The sequence below is a fragment of the Anguilla rostrata genome, chromosome 1 (assembly GCF_018555375.3).
Source record: "Anguilla rostrata isolate EN2019 chromosome 1, ASM1855537v3, whole genome shotgun sequence".
NCBI classification, from domain to species: Eukaryota; Metazoa; Chordata; class Actinopteri; order Anguilliformes; family Anguillidae; genus Anguilla; species Anguilla rostrata.
In genome coordinates this window covers 80,922,065-80,943,657 of record NC_057933.1, presented here as the reverse complement: position 1 = coordinate 80,943,657, position 21,593 = coordinate 80,922,065, and the positions used below count along the sequence as shown (strand labels likewise).

At 46.6% G+C, this 21,593-nt stretch overlaps 2 protein-coding genes, 1 long non-coding RNA gene and 1 pseudogene across 5 annotated transcripts in view; all 4 read right to left on the bottom strand.

Annotated features, from left to right (window-relative positions):
• The window catches only part of LOC135237291 (B-cell receptor CD22-like), a 78,095-nt gene that overhangs the window by 19,355 nt on the left and 37,147 nt on the right, over nt 1-21,593 (bottom strand). The window contains exons 1-2 of one of the 3 annotated variants that reach the window (XM_064304314.1): nt 1,759-1,976; nt 136-205 (exon numbers count right to left, since the gene is read on the bottom strand). The exons of the other annotated variants lie outside the window; for them this stretch is intronic. Of the exons in view, the coding sequence (XP_064160384.1) occupies nt 136-175 (40 nt within the window). The 5' untranslated portion in view covers nt 176-205; nt 1,759-1,976. Of the gene's footprint in view, nt 1-135; nt 206-1,758; nt 1,977-21,593 lie in introns of those variants that run through there. 3 annotated transcript variants of the gene reach the window in all.
• Nucleotides 1,974-5,624, bottom strand: LOC135239164 (basic proline-rich protein-like). Its single transcript, XM_064307650.1, has 3 exons — nt 3,514-5,624; nt 2,190-2,339; nt 1,974-2,007 (listed from the first exon to the last, which is right to left on the bottom strand). The coding sequence occupies exons 1-3, from the start codon at nt 5,622-5,624 to the stop codon at nt 1,974-1,976; spliced, it is 2,295 nt and encodes a 764-aa protein (XP_064163720.1).
• LOC135239156 (interferon-inducible GTPase 5-like) lies at nt 6,005-7,402 on the bottom strand (annotated as a pseudogene).
• On the bottom strand, nt 17,250-18,049 carry LOC135237463 (uncharacterized). Its single transcript, XR_010324835.1, has 3 exons — nt 17,657-18,049; nt 17,434-17,452; nt 17,250-17,323 (listed from the first exon to the last, which is right to left on the bottom strand). It is a non-coding gene; the product is annotated as an uncharacterized LOC135237463 (long non-coding RNA).

The following is a 21,593-nucleotide window of genomic DNA, read 5'->3' as shown; positions in this document are numbered from 1 at the left end:
GCCGATCGTCATGCGTACAGTAACAAGGACCGATTTCTACTGGGGAAACAAATGCTTACGAGTGAAGTGTGTCAGTGACAGAGGCAAGGGCATAATGAAATGTGCAGGGACAGGGATGTCGTAGCAGGTACATACCACCAATCAGAAAGAGGACCATGACCCAGAAAGAGATCATGGTGGAACTTCCTTTATCAGTGTGAGAAATCTGAAAAAGAAGACACTGTGAACCCACTGACGAAGTGTGTGTGTGTGTGTGTGTGTGTGTGTGTGGGGGGGCATGTATTACTATCTTTGTGAGAACCAAATGTCCCCACAAGGATAGAAAGATGAGAAAAAATTACGCAAGGTGGGGTCCATTTGCTGGTCCCCACAAGTTCAAGAGGCTGCTTTAGGGTGTGTGAATATGTGTGTATGGATGTGCACGCATGTGTGTATGTGTGTGTGTGTATGCATGGTTGTGAGCCTGTGTATATGCATGCATATGCATGTATACGTGTGTGTGAATATGTGTGTCTATGTCTGTGTGTGTCTGTGCATGCATGTGCGTATGTATGTGTGTGAAGATGTGTGTGCATGTGTTGGCATTTTTGCATGGGTGTGTGTCTGTATGTGCTTGCATATGCGTGTGTACATGTGTGTGAATATGTGTGTGTATGGGTGTGCACGCACGTGTGTGTGTGTGTATGCATGGTTGTGAGTCTGTGTATATGCATGCATATGCATGTATACGTGTGTGCGAATATGTGTGTACGCGTGTGTGTGTGCGTTCATGTACAGTATACACATGTGTGCAGATGTGCATGCCTGCGTGTGTCTTGGTGTAGGTGAGTCATTCTCAGCTCTGTGGTTCCTAATCAGATCATCAGATCACTGGTTTAATGCAAACCCCCCCTTCCCCCGCCCCTCTGCCCCCCTTCCCCCCCTGCCCCCCTGCCCCCACCCCCTTCCCTGAAAGTGGGTTAAGGTTGGACCTGTCACGTGTGTTGATGATGAAGAACACCAGTCTTAAAAATACTTTCAGTGTTTGTTTTATTTAAGATTTAACCTTCCAAAATAAGGAAATATAAAGAGTGCTCTTGGCTGTGCCAGCTCTGCTCCTTGCATAGTAGAGCCACATCATGGCTCACAACACAGCTTATTGACTGCAGCTTATTAAAAAAAACAGCATTATTTAATTAATTGCAGTCCAAGACACCATTCTATGTTGTGATCAATCTATGCAGCCTACTCTTTCCTATTACACCCAGAAAGATCAGCATCTGAATAAAATAAACATCTTACGCAAGGATGTGTTGTACAAGCAGGGATCCACACAGGATTTGAGTCAAAAGCACGTCATATCTCCACAGTATCTCCACTAGTAATTTGCTAAAATATTAATATGTACAGTTAATATATGTTAATATTTTTGAATAAGAATATTTGACTGAAAACCTTGAGTGCATATCTTTCCTGAATGGAATTACTAAATTATTTAGATCAATGCACCTCTATTTTGAACTCAAAAGGCCACAACAACAGCAAAGTCAATTTCTATTTAAAGCGATAACACTTGCTATTTGCTTTCCCAGACCAGAAACAAGGCAGAGTACAGACAAAAGCTACTAAACTCACAAACATTCAAATGAAATGTTCATAACTGTTGTAGCAATGGCATTGACACCTGTACTTGGAGGGGGGGTAGAGAGACAACCCCATCAGAAACAGAAATGCTGGAAATCATTTACCCATGAAAGAATTGTAAAAGTGGCTGCTTACCTACAAGTTGGATGTGACAGAGGATTAGAAATCAGCTACAGTTAACCTGGATGTACTATGTCCTTATCGTAAAATGACTGAAACTTAAAAATGGCCCCTCTTCTTTAGACAGGAAATATACACAAGCAGAACTCCCCTTCTCGGAAGTGCATTTTCACAGTTTAGCCAAGTGTCAAAAGTTTTTTTCTTAAATTGGTCGCGAAGAATTCAGTTCCTCAATCTGCCCCCCCGACTGCAGCCGCCACCACCCTGTCAGGGGTGGGTGCGGGAATGGACCCAAACGCAGAGTAAAAACAGAAGTCCAAAAATGGGAAAACAAAAACTTTAATAAAAACAGGGAACAAAGGGACTCGCAAGGCAAAACTCACAAACACGAAAATCTTCAAAATTTCAAAAGGAAAAAAAAAACAAAAATACAAAAACCCAAAAACGAAGAAACAGGGCAGGCAGGGCACAGGCAGGCAAACAACAGGTAAACTGGAAAAACGGGCAGAAACAGGAACAAAACAAGCAGGTAGCAAACCAGGTTACAAACCAAAGCAAAGCAAAAGATTCCAGCGCCTGAGTCGGGGAGAGAGAGACTTAAATAGAAAAGACACAGACGAGACACAGGAGGGCACGATGAACAATCAAGCCACAGAGAGGGAGGGGAACACGAGACAAAACGCAACTAATAATTGGATAATCAAAAACAATAAAACAATTAACTGAACAGAAAACCGAGGTGCCGCTATCTGGCGGCCCAACGGAGAACAACAAGGGGGAAGACAACAGACAACAGAACCCTGACAGTACCCCCCCCCCCAAGGGACGGCTCCTGACGTCCCAGGAGGCCGACCCTGGGAGGGAATGAACTGGAGGGCGGGGACAGGGAAACGAAACACAGGAAACTCGGGACAAAACTCAGGAACAGGAGACACAGGGCTGGGCAGGACCCGGGCGACAGGAGACATAGGGCTGGGCAGGACCCGGGCGACACGGGGAGACTCAGGGCTGGGCAGGACTCGGGCGACACGGGGAGACTCAGGGCTGGGCAGGACTCGGGCGACACGGGGGAAACTCAGGACCCGCACATCGGGCGACTCGGGGGAAACCAGGGCCCGCACATCGGGCGTCACGGGGAAACTCAGGGCCCGCACATCGGGCGTCACGGGGAAACTCAGGGCCCGCACATCGGGCGTCACGGGGAAACTCAGGGCCCGCACATCGGGCGTCACGGGGAAACTCAGGGCCCGCACATCGGGCGTCACGGGGAAACTCAGGGCCCGCACATCGGGCGTCACGGGGAAACTCAGGGCCCGCACATCGGGCGACACGGGGAAACTCAGGGCCCGCACATCGGGCGACACGGGGAAACTCAGGGCCCGCACTCGGGCGACAGGGGGAAATTCAGGGCCCGCACTCGGGCGACAGGGGGACTCAGGAAACCAGGGGGAACTCAGGAAACCAGGGGGGACTAGGACAGGGGCAAGGCAGACATACAGGACTGGACTGGGGCGAGGTAGACACGGGACAGGACTGAGACGGGGCACGACAACACTGGACTGGGTAGGGCAAGACTGAGAGGGAAAGACTGACAGACACTGGCACAATAGGGAGACCTACAAAGACAGACACAGGGACAAGCAGGCGGGGAGGCACACGGAGACACCGACGGACACACAAAGGGACAGGCAGACAGGGAAGGCGAGGGGGGAGCCCAACAACTGACATAGGGACTGACACACAGGCAAACAAGACAAAACACACACGGACTGGCACACAGACAGACAGGCAGACAGGCGGGCAAACACGTTGGCCGATGGGCTGACGGCCTGGGGGGCAGACAAACAGGCTAACAAACTGGCTGACACACATACGGGTAGACTAACAGACAAACAGGCGGGCAGACAATTAGACAGGGGGGCCGGGGAACACACGGACACACGGTTGGGAGGACGAACACCAAAGGGAGAATGGACACCAGGGGGAGCGACGAGACCGGGGGAGGGACGACCACTGGGGGGAGCGACGAGACCGGGGGAGGGACGACCACTGGGGGGAGCGACGAGACCGGGGGAGGGACGACCACTGGGGGAAGTGACGACACCGGGGGAGGGACGACCACTGGGGGGAGCGACGACACCGGGGGAGGGACGACCACTGGGGGGAGCGACGAGACCGGGGGAGGGACGACCACTGGGGGAAGTGACGACACCGGGGGAGGGGCGACCACTGGGGGAAGCGACGACACCGGGGGAGGGGCGAACACTGGAGGACGAGGGAACACTGGAGCACGAGGGAACACTAGGGGGCGCCAGAGCTACAGGGGGCGCCAGAGCACTGGGCAGGGCAGGAGAACCGGGCAGGGCAGGAGAACCGGGCAGGGCAGGAGACAGGGACACAGACCCCAGCTGCAGGGAACCCGGCTGGGCCGGAGACAGGGACACAGACCCCAGCCGTAGGGAACCCAGCTGGGCAGGAGAACTCTCCTGGGCGCGGGACGAAGCGTGAGGCTTCTCCAGGGCGCGGGACGAAGCGTGAGGCTTCTCCAGGGCGCGGGACGAAGCGTGAGGCTTCTCCAGGGCGCGGGACGAAGCGTGAGGCTTCTCCAGGGCGCGGGACGAAGCGTGAGGCTTCTCCAGGGCGCGGGACGAAGCGTGAGGCTTCTCCAGGGCGCGGGACGAAGCGTGAGGCTTCTCCAGGGCGCGGGACGAAGCGTGAGGCTTCTCCAGGGCGCGGGACGAAGCGTGAGGCTTCTCCAGGGCGCGGGACGAAGCGTGAGGCTTCTCCAGGGCGCGGGACGAAGCAGGAAACTGCTCCCGGGGAGCGGCGGGCAGAGCAGGCGACGAAGGCCCCTGCGGAACAGGCAGAGCAGGCGGCGAAGGCCCCTGCGGAACAGGCAGAGCAGGCGGCTCCTGCAGAGGGACGGCGGGCCGAGCAGGCGGCTCCTGCAGAGGGACGGCGGGCCGAGCAGGCGGCTCCTGCAGAGGGACGGCGGGCCGAGCAGGCGGCTCCTGCAGAGGGACGGCGGGCCGAGCAGGCGGCTCCTGCAGAGGGACGGCGGGCCGAGCAGGCGGCTCCTGCAGAGGGACGGCGGGCCGAGCAGGCGGCTCCTGCAGAGGGACGGCGGGCCGAGCAGGCGGCTCCTGCAGAGGGACGGCGGGCCGAGCAGGCGGCTCCTGCAGAGGGACGGCGGGCCGAGCAGGCGGCTCCTGCAGAGGGACGGCGGGCCGAGCAGGCGGCTCCTGCAGAGGGACGGCGGGCCGAGCAGGCGGCTCCTGCAGAGGGACGCGGGCCGAGCAGGCGGCTCCTGCAGAGGACGGCGGGCCGAGCAGGGGGCTCCTGCAGAGGGACGGCGGGCCGAGCAGGCGGCTCCTGCAGAGGGACGGCGGGCCGAGCAGGCGGCTCCTGCAGAGGGACGCGGGCCGAGCAGGCGGCTCCTGCAGAGGGACGGCGGGCCGAGCAGGCGGCTCCTGCAGAGGGACGGCGGGCCGAGCAGGCGGCTCCTGCAGAGGGACGGCGGGCCGAGCAGGGCTGGGCTGTCTGGGCTGGGCAGGGGACAGGAACACAGACCGCAGCTGTAGGGAACCCGGCTGGGCCGGAGACAGGAACGTGGACCCCAGCCGTAGGGAACCCGGCGGGGCAGCCGGACGGGACCGGCGGGACCCCCGCGGGCCGGGCCCTCGAAAGATGGCCAGTCGAGTCCCCTCGAAAGCAGGGCCGGGAACCGCTGGCTGGGTAGCTGGAGGTCTGGCCGATCCGGAGGCAGCCCGACCACGGCGCCTCCGTGACCGCCCGCCCCGGGCGCTGGGAAGCTCCAAGACGAAGGCCTCCCAGTCGCTGGGTGGTGAGTCTTCTAAGTCACTCCACCACCCCGGCGGCATGATCAGCAAAAAACCCCGAGGAGAGAAAAAAATGGGGAAAAAAAAAAAAAAAAAAAAAAAAAAAAAAAACTCTGCTGGGTCCAGATCTGGCTGGAATCTTCTGTCAGGGGTGGGTGCGGGAATGGACCCAAACGCAGAGTAAAAACAGAAGTCCAAAAATGGGAAAACAAAAACTTTAATAAAAACAGGGAACAAAGGGACTCGCAAGGCAAAACTCACAAACACGAAAATCTTCAAAATTTCACAAGGAAAAAAAAAACAAAAATACAAAAACCCAAAAACGAAGAAAAACAGGGCAGGCAGGGCACAGGCAGGCAAACAACAGGTAAACTGGAAAAACGGGCAGAAACAGGAACAAAACAAGCAGGTAGCAAACCAGGTTACAAACCAAAGCAAAGCAAAAGATTCCAGCGCCTGAGTCGGGGAGAGGGAGACTTAAATAGAAAAGACACAGACGAGACACAGGAGGGCACGATGAACAATCAAGCCACAGAGAGGGAGGGGAACACGAGACAAAACGCAACTAATAATTGGATAATCAAAAACAATAAAACAATTAACTGAACAGAAAACCGAGGTGCCGCCATCTGGCGGCCCAACGGAGAACAACAAGGGGGAAGACAACAGAAGACAACAGAACCCTGACACACCCTTTCCGCATCGGCGGCCATGTCGTCAGTGGCGCCATTGAGCGCCAGGAACATGGCGGTGAAGGAGCGGCTGGCGGACTTGGCGGTCCCGGGCAACGCCATCTCCACCAGGCGGGCACCGGTGGGCTTCTGCTTCTCTGCGGCCGCCAGCAGCTTCTTCACGGCACCCTTGGTGACCTCCCGGAAGAGGGGGCAGGCGCGCAGGGCCTTGAGCCGCGCCCCGTCCCGCCCCCGTCGGCGGGCCAGCCCCTCCAGCGACGCGTCGTCCAGTCACAGCGAGTCACGCGCCTTGCTCAGGATCCTCACCCCCACGCCGGCGTCCACCGCGGAGGACACCAGGGGCACGGGGATGGCCGAAACGCCGCCCGAGAGCGAGGCCGCCGCCCACACCAGCGCCTTGAGGGCGTCCCGCTTTCTGGTCACCACGGCAACGGACAGGGCCGGAAGGGCCAGTGGGAGGGCGGCAGCCTTGACCTCCGGGACGTCCCGCCACATTTCCTCCAGGAGTTTGGGGAAGTCCAGGGTCTCCAAGGCGGTGCCACGTACCAGGAAGACTCTCGGGGAAGCCAGGCTCTCCGACCCCAACGCCTCCTGGCTGGCTTTCCGCCTAGGCTCCATGGACTCCTGCGAGTCATGCTCAGAGGCCAGCAAGGCGAAGTACACAGCCTCCCTCTGGAGCGATCTGGCCTCCCGCCACACGAGGGCGCTGTTGCTGCAAAACCGCATCCGAGAGGACGTCACGATGACGGCATTGTAGCGCAGGAACTTGACTTTCTCCATGTACTCCTCTGGGTCAAAGGGCGAGCCATCAGGGACCACGGGCAGGTCCCACAGTCGGAAGTCGGGGTGTTTGGGGTTTGGGTAAACTGTCAGCTCCTCTTGGGGGCTGGGGGAGGGGAACTGGGCCGCCCCACCGTCCCCGGGCCCCAGGCCGCGGAGGGAGTTGAGGAGGGCGGTTTTCTCCGGGCTGCTCTCCCCCACCACAGCGATGTTCACCCTGCTGATGAGGAGGTCCTCCACCGCCTCCTTCACCTCGGAGAGCCCCTTCTTCTCCATGGACTCCTTCAGCACCTCCAGGAGGTTCAGGCTCCTCAGCACGTCTGCCATGGAATCCGTCCTCAGCTGCAAAAAAAATACCAGACACTAACAAAATGACAAATCGCACCATTTTTCAGGAGTGGCCTGGTCCTGATCCCCAGAGGTCCAGGGTCTACTGGTTTTTGTTTTCGCCTTTAAAACGAAAACCTAGAAACCAGACGATGTGCGTTAACTGTAAAATAAACTGCTTTAATCGATCGACTAAGTGCCGAGTAGAAATAAAAATGCAGATATTTTGCGGGTCTCCAGGGCCAAAGCTGTCAACCCCTGACTGTGATTTACCTGCTAACAACTTCAATGAGTATTAGGCATTGTGTTAGGAGGACAGCTGAGAATGCTTTTAAACTGTATGACTTTATGGAACACAATGTAATATGTATACAGAATTCTCACAAAAACACGCTGTTGTGAAATGATTCAGTTATTACTTTTAAACACTTTTTTTTGAAATTGTTTGAAATTATATTTGAAATACTGAGAATACTGAGTATTTAAATCACAAAATGTATTTAAGGAGCATTTGCCTTTATTCACAATTATTTTCAAATGTCTTTAAAAATACTGAATTTTCAAATAAAAAGGGTTTGATTTAATGAAATTATTTGAAAATACTTTCACAACATAAAGCCGGTGGTGCAACATACGCAATTGCTTCAAGCTGTTGAAAGACTTGAGAAGCATTGGATATGCGAGAACCTATCAGCTCTGAAATTTGAGCGTTTCGTCAATTTAGAGGACAGTATTTTGACTAGAACGCGTCAGGTGACTGCTACAGTCCAACTGTACCGATTTCCATTGTTAATTGGTAGTGAGTATGTATGGATGAATTTTATCTGTGTCTAACCTTACAAAATGTAAAAGAAGGAACTGTTTGCATGTCTGTCGAATGCTCTGACCACAGATAAAAAGAGGAAATACAGTAGAAGCCGCTAACTTAAAAAAGATATCATGGGAACCAACAAACTGGCAAGTAGCTTATCAAGAAGTCTGAGTTTGCCATTCCCCATGCAAAGACATGTACGGGCATTTAGGCTACTGACTGTTAGAGGCAGCACATGGGTTGTTTAAAATTGCCGACATAGGCTACCCATGCCCAAATTCAACCCCTAGCCCGAAGGAGTATTGTACAAAGAACTCTGGGATATTTTAAATATTTTACAATTGTATTTGTAATTTAATACATTTTTAAAAGGCTCTAAATACTATTTGAAAAAGTATTTGATTTCCCAGGAAAGCATTTATTTAAAGGAATGTATGTTTTTATTACTATTTGTGAAAGTATTTGGTTTTGTCAGGGATTCGGGGGGTTGGACCCAGGCGCAGAGTAAAAAAAACACGGGAGACTCCAAAAGGAAAATTCAAACAGACTTTACTTAACAAACAGGAAACAAACAAAAAGCCACGAGGGGCAAAACCACGAACACAAAAAGATTCGTAGGAACTGAAAAAAACAGAACGGAACACGGGCAGGGCGGAACACAGGCAGGACAGAACACGGGCAGGGTGGAACACACACAAGCAGGAACGCAGGCAGAAACACAAGGAACCAGCAGCCGAGTCAGGAAACAAAGAACTTAAATAGACAAGGGTAACAAAACACCGGTGAACTCAAAGAACAATCAAACCAGAAAAGGAGGGGATAACAAGACACAGGTGGGAACAATGATAAAATAATTTAAACCAATAATACAATTAACACAGGGCGGGAGAACAAACTGAAACACAAAACTGAAGTGCCGCCATCTGGCGGCCAAAAGGGGAAAAACAGAAACAGAAAATGCGGAACCGTGACAGGTTTTCCAATAAAATATTTTAAATAAATCAAATACAAAATATTTCATAAATACTAAAGTGTGGGTGTGAATTATCTTTGTTGTAATTGTTATCTTTACTGTACTTCAGAACTGAAAAAGCACCATCAGCTGGAGGACATGGCCGTCTTCTCTCTGCCCAGCAGGAGAGGGCACTAGCAGACATGGCGGTTCAAAGAAATGACATACGGATCAAGAAAATCCAAACAAAACATTCTGGCAGATAATGGAATCTTCCAAAACATCCACTCAATCAGCCTAACAACAATTGGGCGAACTTTGAAAAAGCACCAAATCACAATGAAACAAATTTACTTGGTGCCTTTGCTAAGGAAGGAAGATAGAGTGAAGGCTTTGAGGGTGGAATATGTTCAGGTATGTGTACAGCAATGTTGCAATACTACAGTAGCGAATACTTTATTATAGGATTATGTACGTATGTGTGTGGGCCTGCCCATTGGTCTCAAGGGCCGGATCTAGGAAAACTAGGCACGTGCCTAGGGTCCAGTTTCGCCAGGGGGCCCATTCAGCGCTGTCAGGCCTTGCGTGCGCCCCTCCCCTCTTGTTTTCACCTGTCTGTGTATTTGCCCTTGTTGGCCGGGGTGCTGCGTGCTGTCGGGAGTAGCAGTCCTGACTGCATGCAGCTGTTCGCAGTCCTTAAGAGGGCAAGGATGCTGGGCGTTCACTCTCTCTCTCCACCAGCTGGAAGCCTGACTGCCACAGACGCTGCTGCACTTTTTCCCCGTACACATTTTTATGCTTTAATTAGCACACCCAAGCACTTCAGGCACCCAACACCTCCATGCACACTGATTACTGACGCTGATATAGTTAGTTTGGTTTCGGTTTGGTTTGGTTTTGTTCTCTTTTTCAATAAACACTTGTTATTTCCTCCAACTAAAGTCTGGGGTCCGTTTAATGTGTCCGTCCTTGAGCCGGGTCGTCACATGAATTTGGGGCTCGTCCGGGATTGTTTGTGGGTCACAAACATATCCCTTTTTGATATTTAATTAGCATGGGTAAAGTGTTATAATCGGTTTGCCATGTGGCTCTCTCGATTCGCATTAAGCAGAGCTAGTGTTTGCTTCCTGGTTTGTATGTAGGCGCAGTTGTGCGCTGGCGTTCTGGCCTATCAGTGGCGAGTGTGGTACAGGACGTGTTGGTGAGCTCGGTTTATGTGCTTGCATTGTGCAGACCAGCAAGTGCGGGTCTGTTTGTATAGCCTCTTTGAAGGAATAACGTAATTGAATTGAATTGCTGTAACGTTGAGCTTGAGTTAGGCTATATTAAAAACATTTCTTTTGACACGTGGCATTGTGTTTGTTTTAGAAGGAGCTTGGTTGAAGTTGAAGTAAAGCCTTCTAAATTGTTACGCCGTTGAGCGTACGGGTGGAGAGAATAACTGAACTGTGTTTTCGTTACAGCACTGAGTTTTTTTTTCTTCTCTGCTTCAGTGCTGCGGTGTCGATTGAGGAGTGGTGAGTAGTGATACACTGATCTGGACTGGCAACACACCAGTGTTTTACTACTAGAGCTGTGCACAATCACCCCAATGAGGCTGTAACGACCGTGTCATTCAGGGATACTGTTTAGCGATTTTGCTGGGTGTTCGTTATTTTTGTGTGACTAAATCGGTTTGTGGCATTTGTCCTGGGTTCATTCCGTGGTGTGATGCGCAGTCTGTCAGGTTGTGTGTTATGCTGCAGGGTTGAGTGATTAAATACCCCGCCGTTACGTCACATGACGACTAGGGATTCCGTTAGTATAGCAGGGTGCTCTTTTTTTTTCAGGTTGCCTGCCCGTTTCTCACTGTAGCCCTGCTCATCCTTCTTAAATTTTCCGTTCGGGAGGTTGCATCTCTATTGCAATTCCCTTGTTTGTCACAATTTAACACGATGTCTGACCTTGATGCCATAGAGAGTGGGAAAATTAAGGGTTTTCGAAGGGAACCGTCAAACAGTGTATTCTTGTCTTTTTCTAAGGCTGAATTAAGTCAATTAGTAGTGTTTTGGGGTGGCACTGTAGCATCTGCACACAAAAAAAGGTGATTTAAGAGACATAGCAATTCATTTGGCATCCGAACAGGACATTACATTGTCATTAGCACCCATGCCAGCTGCACTGCCATCTCAAGAGCCAGAGAGTGAGTCTGAATTGGAACATGAGATGTCGTTTCGGGACCTGGTGCAATTAGAGACAGTCAAGCATGACTTTGAAATGCAGAGGTTAAGGCTTGAGGTTGGAAAAGTAAAATCCGAACAAGATTTAAAGGAGAAAATTGAGTTTGCAAAACTAAAATTTGAACAGGATAAGTTGGTTGAGCGTGAGAAATTTAAAGAGCAAAGTACTAAGACAATCTTTGGTAGGTTGACCTGGGTTTGAGGCTTCTGTACTTAGTTCTTTAGATAGGAATTCTGGCTCCTCTTGTTTTGATGTCACCCGCAATCTTTGTCCAATCCCTACATTTTCTGAAAAAGACCCAGACAATTTTTTTGTGCTGTTTGAGAGACTAGCTAAAGTTCTTAATCGGCCGGAGGATGAACAAGTCGTTATGCTGCAGTCAGTGTTGGTTGGTAAAGCGCAAAAAAATTCTCCTTCGACGTTTCAGAGACTCATGAACAGGGTGTTGGCGGGCCTAGAGGGTTGCGCTGAGTACATGGATGCCGTCGCTGTCTTTAGTGACACGTGGATACAGCAAGCGGCTGGAATGTAATTGTTGTGGCTGGAATGTAATTGGGCAGAGGGCCACTGTTGATGTTCCAGGACAGCGTGGAGCCAACATCTCAATGTGTGCTGCCGTTTCCCACAATGCAGTTGAGGCTCGTGACCCTCTGCTGGGGGCATACAACTCTGTGCGCCCCATAAATTTTCTGGATGGGCTGCACAACCGTCTCGTACAGCCAAATGCCCAGATGGTGTCCATCATTGTCTGGGACAATGTAAACTTCCATCGTGCATTGGCTGTGCGAGACCGGTTTACAGCCCATCCAGAGTTCCGATCAAAATTCCTTCCACCTTACTCCCCCTTTCTGAACCCCATGGAGGAGTTTTTCTTGGCCTGGAGGTGGAAGGTATACGATAGGCGTCCATATGAGCAGGCAATGCTCCTTCAGGCCATGGATGAGGCATGCGATGACATTACAGCCCAGCAGTGTCAGGGGTAGATAAGGCACTCTAAAAGATTTTACCAGCACTGTCTTGCCAACGAAGACATCAGATGCAACGTCGACGAAATTCTGTGGCCAAATGCAGCGGAGAGACAAAATGCTGCTTAAGCACCAAAAAGCAGTGTTTTTTTGTTGTCCTTTATGGTAAAGTTTGTTGTTACTGTAACTGTTTTTGCTTTTACTATTTTTGTTTTTACTGTACAATACAGTTGTGTTTACAGTACTGCATTACTGTATGATTTTTCTTTAATGATTAAACTTCATATAATCTAATCTAATATTTTGTTTGTCTTTCATAAAAACACAAGCGCTATAGGCTACTGCAGTCTATCACAGGGGATGCTTGCTGTACATAATTTCAAGTACCTATGACGGAAATGACCATTGCATACTCTTTTTTGCTAACAAGTATTTTGTGTTTGACCGCATTATTTCATAATGGCCGTTGTATTTGAAAATGCACCAATAATTAAATAATTAAAAACTTCAATGATGAACATATGCACTGTTCTGATACTATTGTGGCGATCTCGCCTCCGTTATTGTAGCTAGCTGTAAATATTTGTAAATGCATGATCGTGTTTGTGTTGTTATTAAATGTGCTTAGCCTGTTAATAGTCGCTTATGTAGCGCTAGCTAACTTCGTTGTATTTGTGTTCGTTGGACCCTTACGCTTGTGTACAGTAGTGTTGTTAATATCGCTATGAACACCGCTGTAAGTAATGCTAGTTTTGTGTTGCGTGCTTGATGTTGCGATTGGCTCTGGCTAAATGTCCGGTGATTGGTGCACCGAGGGCAGCGAATTAAGCCAATCAGGGCGTCCCAGGGCTATAAAAGAGCTGTTCGCCCGCTCAACTGGGACAGATCTGTAAGACTGTTAATAAGCGATGTCTGCAATAAAGCGAAGCTCCGCTGGGGCAATTCAGAAACGAGCAACCCCGTCTCCGCCGCTGTTTTCCGCGCCGAACGCTACCCTACTTTAGCATGAAGTGCAATCTAATTAGGTTCAGTTGTTTCTATTGTGCATTTTATATATGATTTTGTGCCCAAGATTAGGAGTATAGCATTTTGCGTTATGAGGAACACTTTCAAACTCGTTTTTTATCAGAAGGATTTTGTGTTTGGCAGCATTATTTGATGGTGACTGTTGTATATTGAAAATGCAGCAATGATTTTCATTGTTTGAAATATCTAATGTTCTGGTGCTGTGATAAACTTTTGCATATAATATTCTCTGATTTGACACTGGTGTTTTTATTTTGCATGCTGCATTACATTTTGAACCCAAAATGAACAGTACAGCATTCTGTGTTAAGAGTTTTGCACATTGAAACTGTTGTGCTAAATGAGTCAAAACAATCGTAAAAAAATGTAATTAAATATGGGAGCACAATAGCGGTCATCAAGTAAACTAAAAACATTTTTTTTACTTTAAAGAAAGCTTCTAATATGAACCTAGACAGTTTTAGTAGACAGTTTATAATCAAATCAGAATTTGATTATTTTTGAACAGTAAATCCACACCTGTACACTTAAACAAATGTTCAATCTTTATTTAATATTTATTAAATATTTATTTAATCTTTATTTAACGAGCAGCACCCCATTCTGATTGATCTCTTTTACAAGGGGGACCTGACATAAAATACAGAGTTACCCATTAAGACAGTTGCCAATGAAGTTGCAAACATCAAATGTGCAGTGAGACAATAGTATAATAGAAATTAAAGAGCAGAGCAGAGGCTAAAAACAGGAGCATACGTCAGTCCCTGAGTCATGAATTCCATGTTTGAAATCAGTAATTGATATTAGTCTTTCTCCTTTAAGCTTTTCAGCAGACTGTTTGAACCATAAGATGCAGAATGACTGAAAACCAGCTTTTCAAATTCAGGAGAGAGACAAGGGACTTTTTCCAAAACGTATCACATCCCTAGAGCACAATGTAACATTCTTTGAAAATCCATGAGGATGCAATTTTGATTTGGTGTTCTCAAAAACAGACAGCAGCCGAATTTACACGACAACCTATGGCATACAGTCATTAAAGCACAAGAGATGCAAGTGAAGTGTACAAAAATAGTCATTCTGTAAAAAGAATGAAAAATGAAAAAAACAAAATTCTATTCTCCAGGATAAATCCTAAATAAACATCTCTGGAAGTCATAAAAATGCTCTTAGGACAGATAGATAGAAATTACCCTCAACATTCGGTGTTTTCTTTTGTTATGTTTTTAAAGCAAAAAAAAATCAGCTTTAAAAGAAACACAACACAATCACATTTTTAATTAGCCGATGAATCTGGTGTGTTTCCATCTTCAGGGTTCTGGTAATCATCGTTCTCTTCTTGTGTAGTCCCTGTGTGTTTCTGATACTTGTTTTTTACCTAACATATACAGCACACACACACACACACATGCACACACACAGGTTCACGGTTATTTAAAGGAACACCTTAGTGCACATAACGCCATAGTCTCAGGGCCTATGTTCATATGAAGAGGAAAAAGTGGAAAGACAAAACCTTTTTTATTTCAAAATGAACTCTGCATAAACTTGTAAAATTATTTAAAAAGTTTCAATTATGTATGCATTCTTTGAATTTTAACAGTGAAGCCACATATCCTCCAACGAGAAGCCAAATTATAATCGCCTCTCTTCATTGTCAATGAGAGACAATTCTTTGCGTCTGCAAGGCATGTTGGGATAGGTAGCGACAAGAGGTAAGAAAACAAAGTGACCAGTGGGATGAGGAACATGGTGTGATAACCAATCATATTAAAGATCTGACTTGTATATTATCCCCAATTTAAAATTTTATAATGCCCACAAGCGACCAATTGTGGGAGGCGAGAGTGATGCCAAGTGAACTTGTTGGAGGATCGGTGGATTCAGCCTTAATCTGGACACTTCACTGTGATGGCTTAAGACTTCCATCTTTTGAAAAGGACAAAAGGCTTCTGCATAAACATTAAGGGCAAGAAAAGACCATTTTAGCCCTTCAGCTGAGTCTGTGAGGATTTCTCCTCTGTTTGGACTAAGCAATTAAAAACAAATACAGATCTCATCCTGTCTTTACTACACACATCTCTGATACTGAGGGAATCTGCATACATTTAATTTTCATAAATATGAGTTTTCATAAATATGAGCATAGTGGCGCCCCCTGGTGTTTATTTCTCTGTATCACACTTGCTCACCTGCAGCACGTCATAGTCAGGGCTGATGTTGGAAAGCTGCAGACTGGCATATGTGTCCCCGTCCCTCCCTCCCTTTAAAGGAAAAGACACACAGATGGTGTGAATGTAAAACAGAGGTGAAATCAGGCTGAGCTGCATACAGGAAAAAGTGGAAAGACAAAACTTTTTTTTATTACAAAATTAACTCTGCATAAACTCTTAAAATTAAAAAAAATCTTTCCAATTATGTATGCATTCTTTGAATTTTAACAGTGAAGGCACATATCCTCCGACGAGAAGCCAATTTATAATCGCCTCTCTTCATTGTCAATGAGAGACAATTCTTTGCGTCTGCAAGGCATGTTGGGATAGGTAGCGACAAGAGGTAAGAAAACAAAGTGACCAGTGGGATGAGGAACATGGTGTGATAACCAATCAGATTAAAGATCTGACTTGTATATTATCCCCCATTTAAAATTTTATAATGCCCACAAGCGACCAATTGTGGGAGGCGAGAGTGATGCCAAGTGAACTTGTTGGAGGATCAGTGGATTCAGCCTTAGTCTGGACACTTCACGGTGATGGCTTAAGACTTCCATCTTTTGAAAAGGACAAAAGGCTTCTGCATAAACATTAAGGGCAAGAAAAGACCATTTTAGCCCTTCAGCTGAGTCTATGAGGATTTCTCCTCTGTTTGGACTAAGCAATTAAAAACAAATACAGATCTCATCCTGTCTTTACTACACACATCTCTGATACTGAGGGAATCTGCATACATTTAATTTTCATAAATATGAGTTTTCATAAATATGAGCATAGTGGCGCCCCCTGGTGTATATTTCTCTGTGTCACACTTGCTCACCTGCAGCACGTCATAGTCAGGGCTGATGTTGGAAAGCTGCAGACTGGCATATGTGTCCCTGTCCCTCCCTCCCTTTAAAGGAAAAGACTCACAGATGGTGTGAATGTAACATAGAGGTGAAATCAGGCTGAGCTGCATACAGGAAAAAGTGGAAAGACAAACCTTTTTTTTATTACAAAATTAACTCTGCATAAACTCGTAAAATTAAAAAAAAATCTTTCCAATTATGTATGCATTCTTTGAATTTTAACAGTGAAGGCACATATCCTCCGACGAGAAGCCAATTTGTAATCGCCTCTCTTCATTGTCAATGAGAGACAATTCTTTGCGTCTGCAAGGCATGTTGGGATAGGTAGCGACAAGAGGTAAGAAAACAAAGTGACCAGTGGGATGAGGAACATGGTGTGATAACCAATCAGATTAAAGATCTGACTTGTATATTATCCCCCATTTAAAATTTTACTATGCCCGCAAACGATCGATTGTGGGAGGTGAGAGCGATGCCAAGTGAACTTGTTGGAGGATCAGTGGATTCAGCCTTAGTCTGGAGGCTTCACTGTGATGGCTTAAGACTTCCATTTTTTGAAAAGAACAAATAGCTCTTGCATCAACATTAAGGGCAAATGTTGATGGAATCCAGGCAAATGTGACTCTACAGAGCACTTCAGGTGAGTCTGGGAGGTCCTCACCTCTGTTTGGACCGAGTGATTAAAGACAACTGCAGATCTAATCCTGTCTTTACTACACACGTCTCTGATACTGAGGGAATCTGCATACATTTCATTTTCATAAATATGAGTTTTCATAAATATGAGCGTAGTGGCGCCCCCTGGTGTACATTTCTCTGTATCACACTTGCTCACCTGCAGCACGTCATATTCAGGGCTGATGTTGGGGAGCTGCAGACTGGCATATGTGTCCCCGTCCCTCCCTCCCTTTAAAGGAAAAGACACACAGATGGTGTGAATGTAAAATAGAGGTGAAATCAGGCTGAGCTGCAGAGTGTTTCAGAAGAGGAAGAAGAGGAAAGGATGGTGAGACTCACCTTCAGTCTTCTAGACAACCTGGAGACATGGAAATCAGAGTAGAGAGAGAATGTGTTATTGCCTCTGCTTATCCAGCATGTCTCTGCAAGCCGCATGCATTTACTGGATGGGATAGTTTCAACTTTTAAAATATTTTACTGAAAGCATAATTGCCTCTCAGTATCTGGTCAGAGACTATGGTAATGATATATTTTATCAGCAGTAGGATCAAGATGACTGTACCTTTTATTTTTGTGGATACAGAATCCAACAGTCAGCACATACAGACAAATAAGTCCTATGACGATAATAAGTAACAGTGGATTGAAATTTAATCCTGAAAAGAAAACATGATGATTTTAATCATGATGATTGGACCTCATTCATGCCTAAAAGACTTATTTAAAAGACAGGGCTGGCCCGTGGCATAAACGATCTATGCGGTTGTTTAGGGCCACAACCGCTAGGGGGGGCCACACGACCACGTGGGGGGTGCCACACGATCCAATATTTATCTAAGGTAAATAACGATATTTTCCTAATTACGTTATTCATCCCCTATTGTGGAACTAGAGCTATAAATTAAACGGAATGGCAACAGAACATTTCATAACAATGTAATGTAAGGAGGATTTTACCAAGCAAACTGCCCACCCCCCCCCCACCCCCCTCGACAGAATCCAACAGCACCCCCCCACCCCCCGCTCAAACAGATTTGTTTAGGGCCACCAAAATCCTAAGGCCGGCCCTGTTAAAAGACATCATCAGACTTCACTCGTTTACAGATATCCAACAGTGAAAATGTGTTCTAGAATCAGGGTAAGAACTTGATCTCCTAATTTTAAACTATTCATAAAAGCCAGAGTACTCTGCCCCTCTAATTCTATTTAATCAGATTCAGGTCTTACAGATTCTGGATGCACAACTTCATACAAAACCAGAGTAAGAGAGTCTGTGGACTGTGTCCGATAAAGTAGAAACAACGTCATAAACAGAACTGGAAACCTACAGAATTGTAGGTCATAGTGAAATAAACAACACATCTCCACTGGATTAGTCAGGGTGCAGTAAAATGTTGGTAACACTTTAATGAGCTGTCTGTCTGAATGTATGACCTTCAATCTTATTGAATCAAATATCCTTGATAGATTCCACCCCAAGGTTAAAGGGGAACTTTCCATGAACATCAAATTTTAATGCTATGCTGGAGTTCAAATGTTAACGTTTTATTGATGTTCGTATTTTTTATTAACATGACTGATTAGTAATGAAACAATATTGCCCATAGTTCATACATAATTGCTGATTTGCTTTGTTGTGTGTGTGTGTGTGTGGGGTGGGGGGGGGGGGGGGGGAGGCTCTCTCTCTTTCCAGCAGTAAAACCCTGTTAACCTTATTTAGGAGAACAGTGAACATAAAACAAATGATGATTGGCTAAGTTGAACCTGAAACACCATGTGATGTGATACAAACGTTAGAAGTGCTCAGAGGGACTGCCCCTCTGTGGGACTTCTGAACACACACCTTGCTGTGTGAACTGACTCCCCTTCTGCAGAATACAGTATATCGATTTTTTACTTGGATTTGTCCACAGATAAAATGGTTTGGCTTGAAAAGTGCCAGTTACAATATTTTGATTCTTCAGGTCGTGAATTTCCATTCTCCTGAAAGTACCTCTCAATTTCTGAGCCAAGCTGCCACATTCACTCTTTGTGTCATAGCAACACGTGGAGTTTTAGAGGCGTGTTCTGGATGTGGGACAGGGACACATCTACATGAGCTCAGTTGGGGGTTGAGTAATATCACATAATAACATGGAATTACAGTGAAATTTCCCTTTACACTGACACTGACTTTATAGGACCCAGTTTCTCTTACTTTAGAATGTGCTGCATTAAGAGGCATATCATCATCATGGCACCAGCACTGGCAGCTGCACCAATCAGCAGTGAGGTAATGAGAAAACCTGCATGAAGGACATGTCAGTTACATACCGAAAAACAGACCTCAAAAAATATATGTATATGTTCACCCAATTACAGTGGAGACACAGCCTGCAAAATGTATAGCATTCTTTCCATTTTCTCTAAGATAATACATGCATTATTACTTTACACATGCATACATTATACATGCATTAGTAAATATCCACTAATAAATGAATGAACTTATGAATTACTGAAATAATTATTCAACCATGTATGCATTTGAAGAATGGAATTGTGTGGAACATAAAAATTGTTGTGTTCTAGAACCTGCCGTTCAAAAGCTTAATGTATTCCAAAAACAAAATGGAACAAAGTACATTTTGAGTGGGATATCAAATGAACCCCTGCCCACCAATACAATGACCTAAAAATAATGTCACATGCAGGACGAAAAGAAGAAAACATATTAGCACAGTTACAGCGTCATCATCAGTACTTTTACAAACCCTCAAGTAAAACCATCAAAATCTGCACCTCTGTATATTAGTGTGTGATGTATAAATATGTTAAAGAAGAGAAATGTGCTTCCATTTACCTGAGTGTTGCTGTGGAGATGGGAGGTGGAGCTGGATGCTGGAGTTGCCGAGAGTGTTGGTGCTGACGCAGAGGAGAGTGGGCGTGTCTCCCTGTGATTGGCGCATGGTGAGGGAGCTCCTCAGGCCTGTGTTCCCCAGCTGCTCCTCCCTGATGACTCTCTCAGTAGAGTTAGTGACCCGCAGTCCAGACACACGCCACTCCATGCTGGGAGAGGGATTCCCACGGCTCTCACAGGAGCAGCTGATCTCTGATGCAGTTCTGCTGCAGCTCCCAGAGATCAGAGGCATGTCTGAACACAGGATCCACAGTTACTAATATGACAGCTGCACACATATAACAATAATATGATTTATACAATTATATAATAGATGCACTGAACATACATATCACATTCAGCTGTACAGTTGTTGAGTTCTCCTTGCCATGTTCATTCTGTGCTTCACAGTAGTACTGTTCACTGCCACTGGACTCAGTCACATTGAAGGTGAGGTTCTGTCCAGTTCCTACATTGCTCATGTCTGTCCCACTCACTTTATACCAGGTGTAGTTCTGCACTGGTGGGTTGACATTATTGCTGCAGGTCAGAGTCACAGAGCTGCCTGCAAACACTGAGTCAGAGGGACTGACAGACACTGAGGTGTTCTTAAGAGGATCTGGAAGAAAAATATTTGTTTTTTAAAAGGCAATGTAGCAAGCTTCTCTATTGCTAATGAACCCAAGTATTGTCATATTTCGTTCCCTCACTAATGATCAAAATTACCTTGGAATTTATGAAGAAACACAACTTATTACCATAGCTAGACCCATAATGCTAAAAAAAATGGTTTGTACTGGTTTTTTCTGTTGTACAATTAATGGAAAGGTGGAAAAATCATTAGATTTTGATTTTTGGAATGAAGTCATTTGAAAATCATTTTATATATATTTTGTTTGAGAGCATTTAGCAGACATCCTTATCCAAAGAAAGTTAGTCAATTTTGGCTTTTTTACGTTGTACCTATTTATATTTCTGGATAAATACTGAAGCAGTTGAGTAAGTACGCTGCTCAAGGGTGCAATGCAGTGCCCCGCCCATGAATCAAACCCGCAGCCTTTAGTTTGCAAGACCAGTTCATTACCCATTATATTGAACTACCTCCTGGCAATTTAACATAATCGAGAAAATCCAATAAAATAATTGTGCTTTCTGCCTGATGTGACTCCTCTGAGAAACAACTTGATGTGCAAATCTGGCTTTCCAGTGTTGGAGGTCTAATGGTAAAAAGCACTGCATTCATATCTGTTGCTGTGGAAAAAACAGTCAAAGAGTAAGAGCAGAGGGTGAGTGGTGATTGGAGAGCACAGACAACTATGGTGACAATGAATCACAGACATTCGCTGTGGCTGTTGGTCACAGATCATAGCAGTGAATCACAGACACTCCAACAGTAAATCACAAATCGATAACAGTCACAGGCTGAGTATTCACAATGCGCTGGGACTCTAAATACAGCACTCACACAGGATGTCTACACGGAGAGCACTGGGACTCTAAATACAGCACTCACACAGGACGTCTACACGGAGAGCACTGAGACTCTAAATACAGCACTCACACAGGACGTCTACACGGAGAGCACTGGGACTCTAAATACAGCACTCACACAGGACGTCTA